Source organism: Suncus etruscus, chromosome 1, assembly GCF_024139225.1.
Source record: "Suncus etruscus isolate mSunEtr1 chromosome 1, mSunEtr1.pri.cur, whole genome shotgun sequence".
Classification (NCBI taxonomy): Eukaryota; Metazoa; Chordata; class Mammalia; order Eulipotyphla; family Soricidae; genus Suncus; species Suncus etruscus.
Window position 1 is genome coordinate 171,927,191 of NC_064848.1, and position 11,817 is coordinate 171,939,007.

The 11,817-nt window shown below is 44.9% G+C and overlaps 1 protein-coding gene across 2 annotated transcripts in view; it reads right to left on the reverse strand.

The window, feature by feature from the left end:
- Window positions 1-602, reverse strand: part of USP32 (ubiquitin specific peptidase 32) — a 189,666-nt gene extending 189,064 nt beyond the window's left edge. Inside the window, exon 1 of one of the 2 annotated variants that reach the window (XM_049771218.1) lies at window positions 442-602. In XM_049771218.1, the coding sequence (XP_049627175.1) occupies window positions 442-499 (58 nt within the window). In that variant the 5' untranslated portion in view covers window positions 500-602. The remainder of the gene's footprint in view (window positions 1-441) is intronic. The other variant, XM_049771210.1, reaches the window with a different exon arrangement.
- Between the last annotated feature and the right edge of the window lie 11,215 nt (window positions 603-11,817).

Below are 11,817 nucleotides of genomic sequence, written 5' to 3' on the forward strand. Positions count from 1 at the left end.
CTAAGAAGGGAGACATGACACAGGGGGGGGGGGCCCTAGAGCGGACAGATGGATGGCCAGGCAGTCTGGATGAAAAAAAAAGGGGGGAGCTGGCTGCTGGAGGTGCGGGGTTCGGTGGCTCGCTTGGTGATGACAGGCAGAGAGGGGAGGGGGGGAAAGATGGCAGGAAAGGCTGAATTAGGGCCACCCGAGGACAGGCCGGGCGGGGGAGAAGGGCTGCCTCGGACCCCCGGACCCCCATGTCCCAGGCCAAGCAAGCATCGCCCCTCCGCAGGCCACCTCGAACCCCGACCCTCCCTTCCCTCTCCCCGCCCCATCCATCCCCTCGGCATCCTCCCCGGCCTCCTCCCGCGAGTGGTCCAGAGGCGGCCCAGCCCCCGCCCTCCCCCCATCCCCCTCCCCCCGGCCCCCTCCCTCCCCCGCCCCGCCCCTCCCCCTCACCTCGCCTCAGCGCCTCCTCGTAGCAGAGGAATCCGATCCGTGACTCCTTGGCGCCCATGCTCCCCTCATCACCTCGGCCGGGGGTCGGAGCCCGCTCTCGCCCCCAGCCCCCTGCCGCCGCCTGCAGCCCTCGGCGGCCCTCCGCGGGTGACGGCGGGCTGTCGGCCGAAATCTCCCCCCACCGGCCTTCCTCCCGCCCTGCCTGACCCCCACCGACCTCCCCCGACCCACACTAACAAGTGCGGCTTCGGCCCCGGCGGCTCCTCCCGGCCGCCGCCGCCACCGCCGCCGCCGCCACCGCCTCCATGCCGGGTCACGTGACGCGCGCTCGCCAAGCCCCGCCCCTTTCCCCCCTCCCGCTCTCCCTCCGTCCGCGCGCTGGCTCGCTCGCTCGCTCTCGCCTCACGCCCTCGCCCCGCCCCCGCCCGCTCAGGGTCACCTGACCCCAGGCCTGATGGGGAGGGGGGATTGTTCCGGGTAATGGCCGCCACACACACTCCGCCCCGCCCCGCCCCGCCCCTCCCACGCAACGGCGCGCCGGCTCTCTCGCTCTCTCTCACTCACTCTCTCTCTCTCTCTCCCCCCCCACGGGCGGAGCCGAAGCCTGGCACGTCTCTCTCCTTGCCTCACCCTTCTGGCCAATCAGAAGCCAGTTCCCGTGAGGCGACTCCTTCCTATTGGAGGCCAGGACTTCCGGGTAGGGGTGGAGGACCGCGGGCCCCGCCCTTCGCGCCTCTCGGCCTGCCTGACCCGACAGGTGGGGCCCTGTCCTGGTGCTGGACGGTTTTTTTTAGTCTAGGGAAAAGAATCCGAGGGAATCCGAGTCTCTGGGGTGCGGTTCTGAAAAGGAAACGGCACAACCAGGCGGGGAAGGAACTCCTAATGCTGTCTAGGAGGGAGTTGTGGAAAAGCGAGGTGCATTCTCAACGGTTTCCTCTGACGGAAGAATTGGTTCCTCTGAGGAGAGGCTCTGAGGAAAGTGAACCGTGCGACACGCTTCAGAAAGTTGCCTTTTACTGTCCTGCCCTCTCAGCCCGTGCGTTGCCTCAGGATTTCGCTTCCTGTTTTTTCCCTGGGATCCTCTCTGCCTCGAAGCTTCTCCCTCCTCCCCAAAGAGTCACCCGCCCTTTTCAAAAATGTTTTCTGAACTTGCGAAATGGACATAGCAATCTGCCTCTTAACCATTTTTAAGTGTGCATGGAGTGCGTTTGCCATCATCCCCCCCCCCTTTTTTTTATCTTGCAAAACAATCCATTAAAACAGAAGGGTATTTTTTATTGTTTAATGAGCTCTTTAATTTTATATATATGTTTATTTAAGCACCATGATTACAAGCATGTTTGTAGTTGGGTTTCAGTCATAAACAGAATAATCCTCTTCACCAGTGCAACATTTACCCTGTAGTGCCACTTGACTGCTATTACTCCTCTGATTTGGAATCAGCATATACTTTTGGAACTTATTTCATTGCATAGTATCCTCAATATTATGTTGTAGCATGTATCAAAGTCCAGAATTATCCAGAGATCCATTGGTCCCCCTCGTGAGGACCAACACCAAAAAAGATATTGAAAGTGTGTGTGAGGCCCTGGGTCCATCCCTGGCAAGCAAAATTATGAATAGGGACATGAATAGATACTGGCATCCTATTTATAGAATATTTACAAGCACAGAAAGAAGCTATCCAAATATCCATCAACAGGAAAGATGACCAGATTAAAGACGGCGCACACATACAATGAAATAGGCAGTTTCTTGCCTTTTAACTATTGTATTTACTTTCTTGTGTCCTCATCCTGAAAATCATGAAATTCTTGGATGAAGAAACAACTTTGAAAAATATTTAGGTGAAACTCAAAATATCCCTTAGGTAACTCAGGATCAGCAAAAGGAATTTCCATTTCTCAACTCAGTAGACTGCAATATGCCCTGCTAGAGAAAGAAGATAGTACCCTATCTACTCACCTTTCCTGGCAGACCTGATGAGCAGCGTGGCATTAGTCACAGCACTGCCCTTTCCAGTTCACTGTGAGGCAGTTAATTTTAAGACCTCAGATTAGTTTCATTACTAAAAGGTCATGAATCAGAGGGTTGGGAATATACTTCAAAGCCTTTAATTTCTATCCAGGTCATTAGTTCAATGTCAACTGATGTCTCCAGACAAAACAACTCAGTCATAGTGGTGGTAATTAATGGGAAGTGAATCTTAAGGACTCAGATGTGGAAAAGACCCTTAAGATAGAGTTAGGCATTGCTACCAACTATCCTAAATGATCAAGGCCTAAAGGTGGCCTTTCTGTCAAAAGGGGAAACTTGGATAATTCCTTCCCATTTAATCTGCTATAGAATTGAAAACAAGTGGTTTTATCTTTTCTAATTCAAGTCCCACTTGAAAGATAGGATGATGAGAGGTTTCCATGGTTAATGCTCTCTACCTTTCAAGCATGAGCCCAGAATTCTGCCAAGAGTATAGAACCAGGAATAGCCTCTGAACAACACTGGGTGTGTCTCCTCCCATGAAAAAGATGAGACTATAGCTATAATTCATCTCCTGAAATAGTAAATTATTATAGAATATTCCTGAAAGAACAGCATCAGATCTTTAAAATAAGATATTTAGATTAGTACCAACAGGAAATTCTTTTGGTTTTGGGCCACACCCAGCAGCACTCAGGGATCAAACCTGGGTGGGCTGCATGCAAAGCAAATGCCCTACTGCTGTGCTATCACTCCATCTTCATCAACAGGAAATTTTGGTACCAGGGTTTTAATCCAGGTCTCATAAATATGAAGCATATGTTCTACCACTGAGCTACACCTCCCGCTCACAAGGAAACTCCTTGGTTTTAGACGTGGTTCACCTGTGATCATGAAAATTTTCACCTCATCAGAGTTTACTATGGATTAAACACTTCTCAAAATTGTGGGTTGAGTCAGAAACCTTAAAATACAATTTATCCCTTGAGTTAAATTAAGCATATTATTTGAAGGCAGTGAAGCAGAGAGGTATTTCTGATGAAAATTTCAAATGTTAAGCTGGGATAAAATCCTGGCTTTGTATTATACAGTATCAGGCAGTCAAATGTTAAACATTCCTCTTTAACTTAAGCCTGATAACAGTACTTAAAATTTGATGATGTAGAAAATATAAAGTCCACTTGTTATACCGAAAATAGTTCTATTAATCATTTAGTTGTCCAATTTTATGATAATCTCAATTCACTGAAGATTGGACAGGCATCTAACTTCAAGCATTAGGTTGTACTTAGGGACCCAATGCTTTAATTATAATTACATGCTTGTGAAAGAGTTGTCCATAAAAAATGTAAAGCATGGGAGATTGCCATGTAATTTCTTCTCCCACTTGGGCAACTTAAATGACAGTGTTTCTGTTTGTACTCCAGGAGAAATGGCATAGGAACAGGATGCATAATCATTTTCATATTTGTCATATTTGTTAGGCCAGTGAGACATGGAGGTTGATACAGTACATAAAGGGTCAAACTTATGATCTGTGTGCAATTTGATAGCCAAAAAGTTAAAGATGCACAAAGTCTATACTATACAATAAAAATGATTTATTACGAATTTGTTGTATTTTGTTGTAATTTGTTATGATTTACATTGAAGCATTAAAGGTATTTATCAATGAAAATAATACATACTTTGCTGGAGCAATAGCACAGTGGGTATGGCATTTGCCTCGCACACAGCCAAACTGGGTTTCAGCCCAAACATCCCATATGGTCCCCCCAAGCCTGCCAGGAGTGATTTCTGAGAGTAGAGCCAGGAGTTACCCTTGAGTGCCACTGGATGTGGCCCAAAAACAAAAACAAAACAAAACAAAAAACTCTTTAAAAATTCTTTCCTTGGGGCCGGGCGGTGGCGCTGGAGGTAAGGTGCCTGCCTTACCTGCGCTAGCCTAGGAGACGGACCGCGGTTCGATCCCCCGGCGTCCCATATGGTCCCCCAAGCCAGGAGCGACTTCTGAGCGCATAGCCAGGAGTAACCCCTGAGCGTTACCGGGTGTGGCCCAAAAACCAAAAAAAAAAAAAAAAAAAAAAATTCTTTCCATCAATTCTTTCCATCTTTCAATTATTTTCATAAATGTAAATATAAAGTAAAAGATCAGACTTCCAGTCCAAAATGGTAAGTCACATGCTTTATTTGCTTAAGGATCAGATTGTGTTGTTTTGGGGTTTTTTTGTTTGTTTCTTTCTTTGAACCATACTTGCTGGTACTTCAAGGGTTACTCCCAGCTCTGTTCTTGGGGGTTGCTTCCCAGTAATCAGTGATGATCAGGGAATCAAACCCCATCCTCCTGCATGCAAAGTATGCACTCAGTCTATTGAGCTAGGTCTCAGCCCCTAAATCCAACTTAGATCCCACCTCTTCACGGCTCCCTAGAGTTCTGGGAAAGTCCTGGTGGCCCTCAGCACTGCCAAGCCCAAGCAACATTGCAACTCTAGGCCCAAGCACTGAACTCTCAGTCCCACATGATGAGGCCACAAATGGAACCCATAATCACAATTTGGGGAGGGAGACAAACACTACACTTCCAATGAAATTTTGTTATTCTATCTGGCTTGTTTTTTTATGCATATTATAGAATGTACCTGTATACTTTTCTTGTTTACACACATTTTATAGTTTACATAACAAATTCTTAAGGTGTTTTCTTGTTTCAAGAACTGTATGGAGTTCTCAGCTGTTGGTACTCAGGAGACCTTGCAGCCCTAGGGCCTCCTACATACAGTACACTAAGCCCACTGAGTAATCTTTTCAGACCCTAAAGTTAACAGTTTTTCACTCAAAAGTATATCTCAGGGGCCAGAGAAATAGCACAGTGATAGGGCATTTGCCTTGCAAGCAGCTAATTTTTTTTTCTTGTTGTTGTTTTTGTTTTTTGTTTTTGGGCCGCACCTGACAGCTCAGGGGTTACTCCTGGCTCTGCACTCAGAAATTACTCCTAACATACTTGGGGAATCATATGGGGTGCCGGGAATCCAGCCCAAGGTCTGTCCTGGGTTGGCCGTGTGCAAGGCAAATGCCCTACCGCTATGCTATCACTCTGGCCCATACTTTATTATTTTTAATGTGTATAGAATAGCCATATTATTTGTTGAATAAATTATTGAATGATCACATATTGATGAACATTATATTTCTTCAAATATTTTAATATTACAGATATTGCTGCAACATCCTAGTACATATATCCTTCTCCTTTTCTGGTTTTCAGTTTTTGGGTCACATCCAGCAGAGCTCAGGAGTTACTCCTGGCTCTGCTCAGAAATCATTCCTGGAAGCTTGGGGGACCATATGGGATGTTGGGAATCAAACCACCATCTCCTGGATTGGCCACTCTGGCCCCTCATATGTCCTTCTTTACATATGTGGATGGTTTTATTTTGTTTTGACTTTTATTGTAGGGGCTACTTAAAGGCACACAATCTATTCACAGCTCAATGCTAAAGGTCCCAGTGGGTCTCAGGTGACCATGTGGTTGGTGGTAATGATCAAATTTAGGCCCCCTTCATGCAGAGCTTGAGTTCCTGCCCTTTGAGCAGGAATACCCAAGGCTTGGGTTTGTTTGCTTGTTTTTGTTTGGGGGTTACACCCAGCAGTGCTCAGGGCTTAGTCCTGGATCCATGCTCAGGAATCATTCCCAGCAGCACATGAAGGGTCCTGTGGAATGTGGGGGATGAGGGTGAGGGATTGCTCTAACCTCTGTACTACGATTGCTCGGCCCTCCCCGCCTCCTCTGGTATTTCTGTAGATTGAATCTCCTAAAATAGAATTGCAAAATCTAATTATGTAAATCTTGTTTGTTGGTTTGGTTTGGGTTTAGGCAACACAGCCAGCAGTGGTCCAACATTACTTCTGGTTCTGTGCTCTGAGATCACTGCTGGTGGGGCTCTAGGAACTATATACAATGCCAGGGATCAAGCCAGAATTGGCCATGTGTAAAACAAGCCCCTTAACCCCTGGGTTATCTCAGTGATCCTGTGCTGAAGGTTTTTTAATGCTGGGAGCCAAACTAAAATCCCCAACTAAAGTCCCCAAATGCAAAGCAAGCACCTTAACTGGTACACTATGTCTCTTGCTCTAGCATGCATCTTTAAATTTGAATAGCTGGGGCTGAAAGCATAGCACTGTGGTAGGCATTTGCCTTGTAGGCAGCCAACCTAGTTTCAATCCCCAGCATCCCATTTGGTCCCCCTAGCCTGCCAGGAGGATTTCTGAACCCAAAGCCAGGAGTAACTCCTAAGCACCACCAGATATGCCTCTCCCAAAATAAGTTTGAATAGCTATTTTCAATTGTCTAAAACATTGTGCCAGTTTACATTCTAACAAGATTATTTGAGAAAGCTGATTTTTCCCTCCTTGCTAGTGTTAATATTAATCTACAGGCCTCGGAGATAACTCAATGGGCTGAGCATGTTTTGTATGCAAGTTTATCCTTGTACCATGGTATCCCTCCAAACACTGACTGGAGTGTCCCCCAAGGCATCAAGCTGGGAATAGCTTCTGAGCACTGCTAGATTTGGCCCTGAGGGGTTGGAGGGCCTTTAAAATGATCTTTGTTGTTATCTTTCACCTATTACAAATCCTACCTACAAAGAATTAGATCCTGGCATTTCCAGATATGAAAATCATTTTCATTTTAAACCTGGACAAAATATTTGAAGAATGACTTAAGAAATGTCATTTTCTAATCTGCAATAAAAATATTTTTCTTTCTGTTTATTATTCTTAAGAAAATACCTAAAAGCCCAAGTTCTCACTCAAGTGGGAAACCTCATGTCTAGCATTTACAAGGCCCTGAGTTCAATTACAGAATCACATGTATCCTTCTGTAAGGTGGCCTCAGACCACCACCTTGCCCAAGAACCATATTTCAAGGAGGACCTCATATCCTAGAGCACCGTTAGGTGTTACCCAAAAACTAAAAACCTGAATATAACTTTTAAAAAATGTAAGACGCCAGAGCTGGAGAGCTGGAGCATTCGTACAGACTGTAGGGTGTTTGCCTTGCATGTAACTAATCCTGGTTTGATCCTCAGCATCCCATATCATTCCTCAAGCCCACCAGGAGTAATTCCTGAGTACAGATCCAGCAGTAACCTCTGAGTACCACCAGGTGAGACCCCAAAACAAACAAAAAATTGAAGATGCCTAAAATTGACAATAGAATCAGCTAAGAACATCCCCTAAGAATTCAAGGGGATTCAATTCTCGCCATAGCGAGAGCACAGCGTTTGCCTTGCACGAAGCTGATCCAAGACAGACCTGTATTTGATCTATGGCATCCCATAGCCAGGAGCGATTTCTGAGCACATAGCCAGGAGTAATCCCTGAGAGTCACCGGTTGTGGTTCAAAAACCAAAATAAAGATATAATAATTCAAAATTTTGAAGCTAAAGGACCGGAGAGATAGCATGGGGGTAGTGCGTTTGCCTTGCATGCAGAAGGTTAGTGGTTCAAATCCCGGCATCCCATATGGTCCCCCAAGCCTGCCAGGAGCAATTTCTGAGCATAGAGCCAGGAGTAATCCCTGAGCACTGCCGGGTGTGAGCCAAAAACAAACAAACAAACAAACAAACAAAAAGATATCGAAGCTAAAACTAAGAACAGGTACTTAAGTGAAGAATATAAAAGACTAATTCTTTTTTTTTTTTCTGGTTTTTGGGCCACACCCAGTGGTGTTCTTGAGTTACTCCTGGCTCTGTGTTCAGAATTCACTCCTGGAAGACTCAGGGGACCATATGGGATGCCAGGAATGACAGGGTTGGCCGCATGCAAGGCAAATGCCTTACCACTGTGCTATCTCTCTGGTCCCTAGAACCCTAATTCAAAAATGTTTATGCAACCCTATGTTCATTGCAGCATTATGCACAACAGCCAAGGAATAGAAACTTTAGTACTAAAAGGCAGGTTAGTAGATAAAGAAGATGCATGATATATACACAGTAAAATACTACTCAGTTATTAGTAAGTAAATGAAAATTTTTAGGAAATCATGAGATAGTGGATCCACATTGAAGGAACTATGCTAAGCTAAATAAATTAGACAAAAACAAATACTATATATGAAAAAAAAAAAAGCTAAGGGGGCCAAAGAGATAGCATGAAGGTAAGGCATTTGCTTTGCATGCAGGTCGGTGGTTCAAATCCCGGCATCCCATATGGTCCCCTGAGCCTGCCAGGAACGATTTCTGAGCATAGAGTCAGGAGTAACCCCTGAGTGTGCCGGTGTGAACCAAACCCCCCCAAAATAAAAGCCAAAAAACTTAAACTCGTGTTCTGCCATTACAATAGTTATTATTGTATTATTGTAAATGGGGGCAAGGGAGGTGGTATGGATAAAGGGGGTAAGATATAAAGTAAAAACATGAAAACTTGGAGGTGATCACAATGTAGTTTATAGAGATTGAACTGTAGGTCTATATACTGAGAATCTATATAATACTTTAAAAATATTTATTTAAAATTTTTACTTAAAAATTCCCCAAAATAGGGGCGGAGAGATAGCATGGAGGTAAGGCGGTTGCCTTTCATGCAGGAGGTCATCGGTTCAAATCCCAGGGTCCCATATGGTCCCCCGTGCCTGCCAGGAGCAATTTCTGAACCTGGAGCCAGAAATAACCCCTGAGCACTGCCAGGTGTGACCCAAAAACCACAAAAAAAAAAAAAAAATTGGGCCCGGAGAGATAGCACATCGGCGTTTGCCTTGCAAGCAGCTGATCCAGGACCAAAAGTGGTTGGTTCGAATCCCAGTGTCCCATATGGTCCCCCGTGCCTGCCAGGAGCTATTTCTGAGCAGACAGCCAGGAGTAACCCCTGAGCAACGCCGGGTGTGGCCCAAAAACAAACAAACAAAAACAACAACAACAACAACAAAATCCCCCAAAATAAAATAAAATAAAATAAAAATTTCTTCCAGTGCTAGAAAAAACAAAACTCAATGCTTCACCCATGCAAGTCAAGAACTGTCCTACTGGGGCCGGGTGGTGGCGCTGGAGGTAAGGTGCCTGCCTTGCCTGCGCTAGCCTTGGAAGGACCGAGGTTCAATCCCCCGGCATCCCATATGGTCCCCCAAGCCAGGAGCGACTTCTGAGCGCATAGCCAGGAGTAACCCCTGAGCGTCACCGGGTGTGGCCCAAAAACTTTTCTTAAAAAAAAAAAAAAAAAAAAGAACTGTCCTACTGCCCCAGCCACATCCCTGGCCTCTAAACCAACCGTTATTTAATTTATTTATTATTTAGCCATACCCAGAGATTTCTCAAGGGTCACTTGTGGCTTGGTGCTCAGGAGACCAAATGTGGTGCTGGGAATTGAACCAGGATAGGCCGTATGCAAGGTAAGTGCCTTAATTTCTGTACTGTATCTCTGGCCCCTGCTTAATTATGTTTGATTTTACTTTAACAAGTTTTTTTTGTTTTTTGTTTTTGTTTTTGTTTTTGGGTCATACCCGGCAGCGCTCAGGGGTTACTCCTGGCTCTACGCTCAGAAATCGCCCCTGGCAGGTTCAGGGGACCTTATGGGATGCCAGGATTAGAACCACCGTCCTTCTGCATGCAAGGCAAACGCCTTACCTCAATGCTATCTCTCCGGCCCCGTACTTTAACAAGTTTTAATAAATAAACTAAGAATGGGAAATAAGTAAAACATTCATTTTGAGTTTTTTTCTATCTTATTGCAATCCAAATTTGGCAAACAAGTTACACTATCCACTGAACCACTGAGCAAATATTAACCAGCTGTAATACTTACATATTGTCTTCTTTGTCTTACTTTCCACCTCTACCCCAACTGCAATAAAGTTTTTATTTGTGTCCCTTGCAATTTAATTGTTTTCAAATCCCAGAGAATGATTATTTTGTTTGGGAGGAGGGAAGAGAGGCTACACCCAACTCTGTTCTCAGGAGTTGCTTTCAAAGGTCCTTGGAAAATTTTATGGTGCTGGGGAATCAAATCAGGGTCAGCCACATGCAAATCAAGTGACTTCACCCCTTTTACTATCTCTCTGATCCAGTGAATCAGTCTTATAAATTCTTGGTGGCTGCTTTTCCTTAGCATCTGGAAAATGAAGTAATTTCTTTTTAGTTTTCTTTCATCTTTTTTGGGAGGACCATGCTTAGTGGTGCTCAGGAATTACTTCTAGCTCTGTGCTAAGGAGCCACTTCTGATGGTACTCAGGTGATCCTATGCGGTATTAGGGATCAAATCCAGACTGGCCACGCGTAAAGCAAGCACTATCCCTACTCTACTATCTCTCTAGTATCTCTTATCTTATTCTTCCATTGTTGTAACTGTTTTGTAATATCTTCTCTAGAATAATGCAAACTACAAATCTGAGAAAGTATTAATTGCATTTTAATTATTTAAAATAGACCATGGTGATTAAACATTATTAAAAATTAATATATATAGGGCCAGAGCAGCATCACAGCAGTAGGGCATTTTTGCCTTGCATGCATCTGACCTAGGATGGACCGTAGTTCTATCCCTGGCATCCTATATGGTCCCCAGAGCCAGGAGCGATTTATTTTTTTGGTGGTTTTTGGGTCACATCCAGCAGTGCTCAGGGGTTATTCCTGGCTCCAGGCTCAGAAATTGCTCCTGGCAGGCATGGGGGACCATATGGGACGCCGAGATTCGAACCGATGACCTCCTGCATGAAAGGCAAACGCCTTACCTCCATGCTATCTCTCCGGCCCCTCCAGGAGCGATTTCTGAGTGCAGAACCAGGAGTAACCCCTGAGCATCACTGAGTGTGGCCCAAAAACAAACAAACAAAAAAATTGAAATAATATCAAATTAATAAATAGGGCCAGAGTGATAGTACAGTGCATAGGGCACTTACCTTGTACAATGCCAAACCAACTTTGATCCCTGGTATTCCATATGGTTCTCTGAGCCAGTAAGAAGTAATTCATGGGGCCGGAGAGATAGCATGGAGGTAAGGCATTTGCCTTTCATGCAGGAGGTCTTCAGTTCGAATTCCGGCATCCCATATGGTCCCCCGAGCCTGCCAGGAGCAATTTCTGAGCATGGAGCCAGAAATAACCCCTGAGCACTGCCAGGTGCGACCCCCCCCCAAAAAAAAGTAATTCATAAATGCAGAACCAGGAGTAACCCCTGAACATCACTAGGTGTGACCCAAAAATTTAAAACAAAACCAAAACTAAATAAATAAAATAGAAACTAGAACAAAATCCTTCTGTAAACCAATTGTATATATCTTACTTTAGTTTCTAGGCTCAAAATAGCTTTGAGATATAAAAAGTTATCTAAAGTCCAGCTTTTTGACCTTTTACCAAATGGAAGAAGACAATCATACACTATATATCTAACAATGTGCTAAAGTCC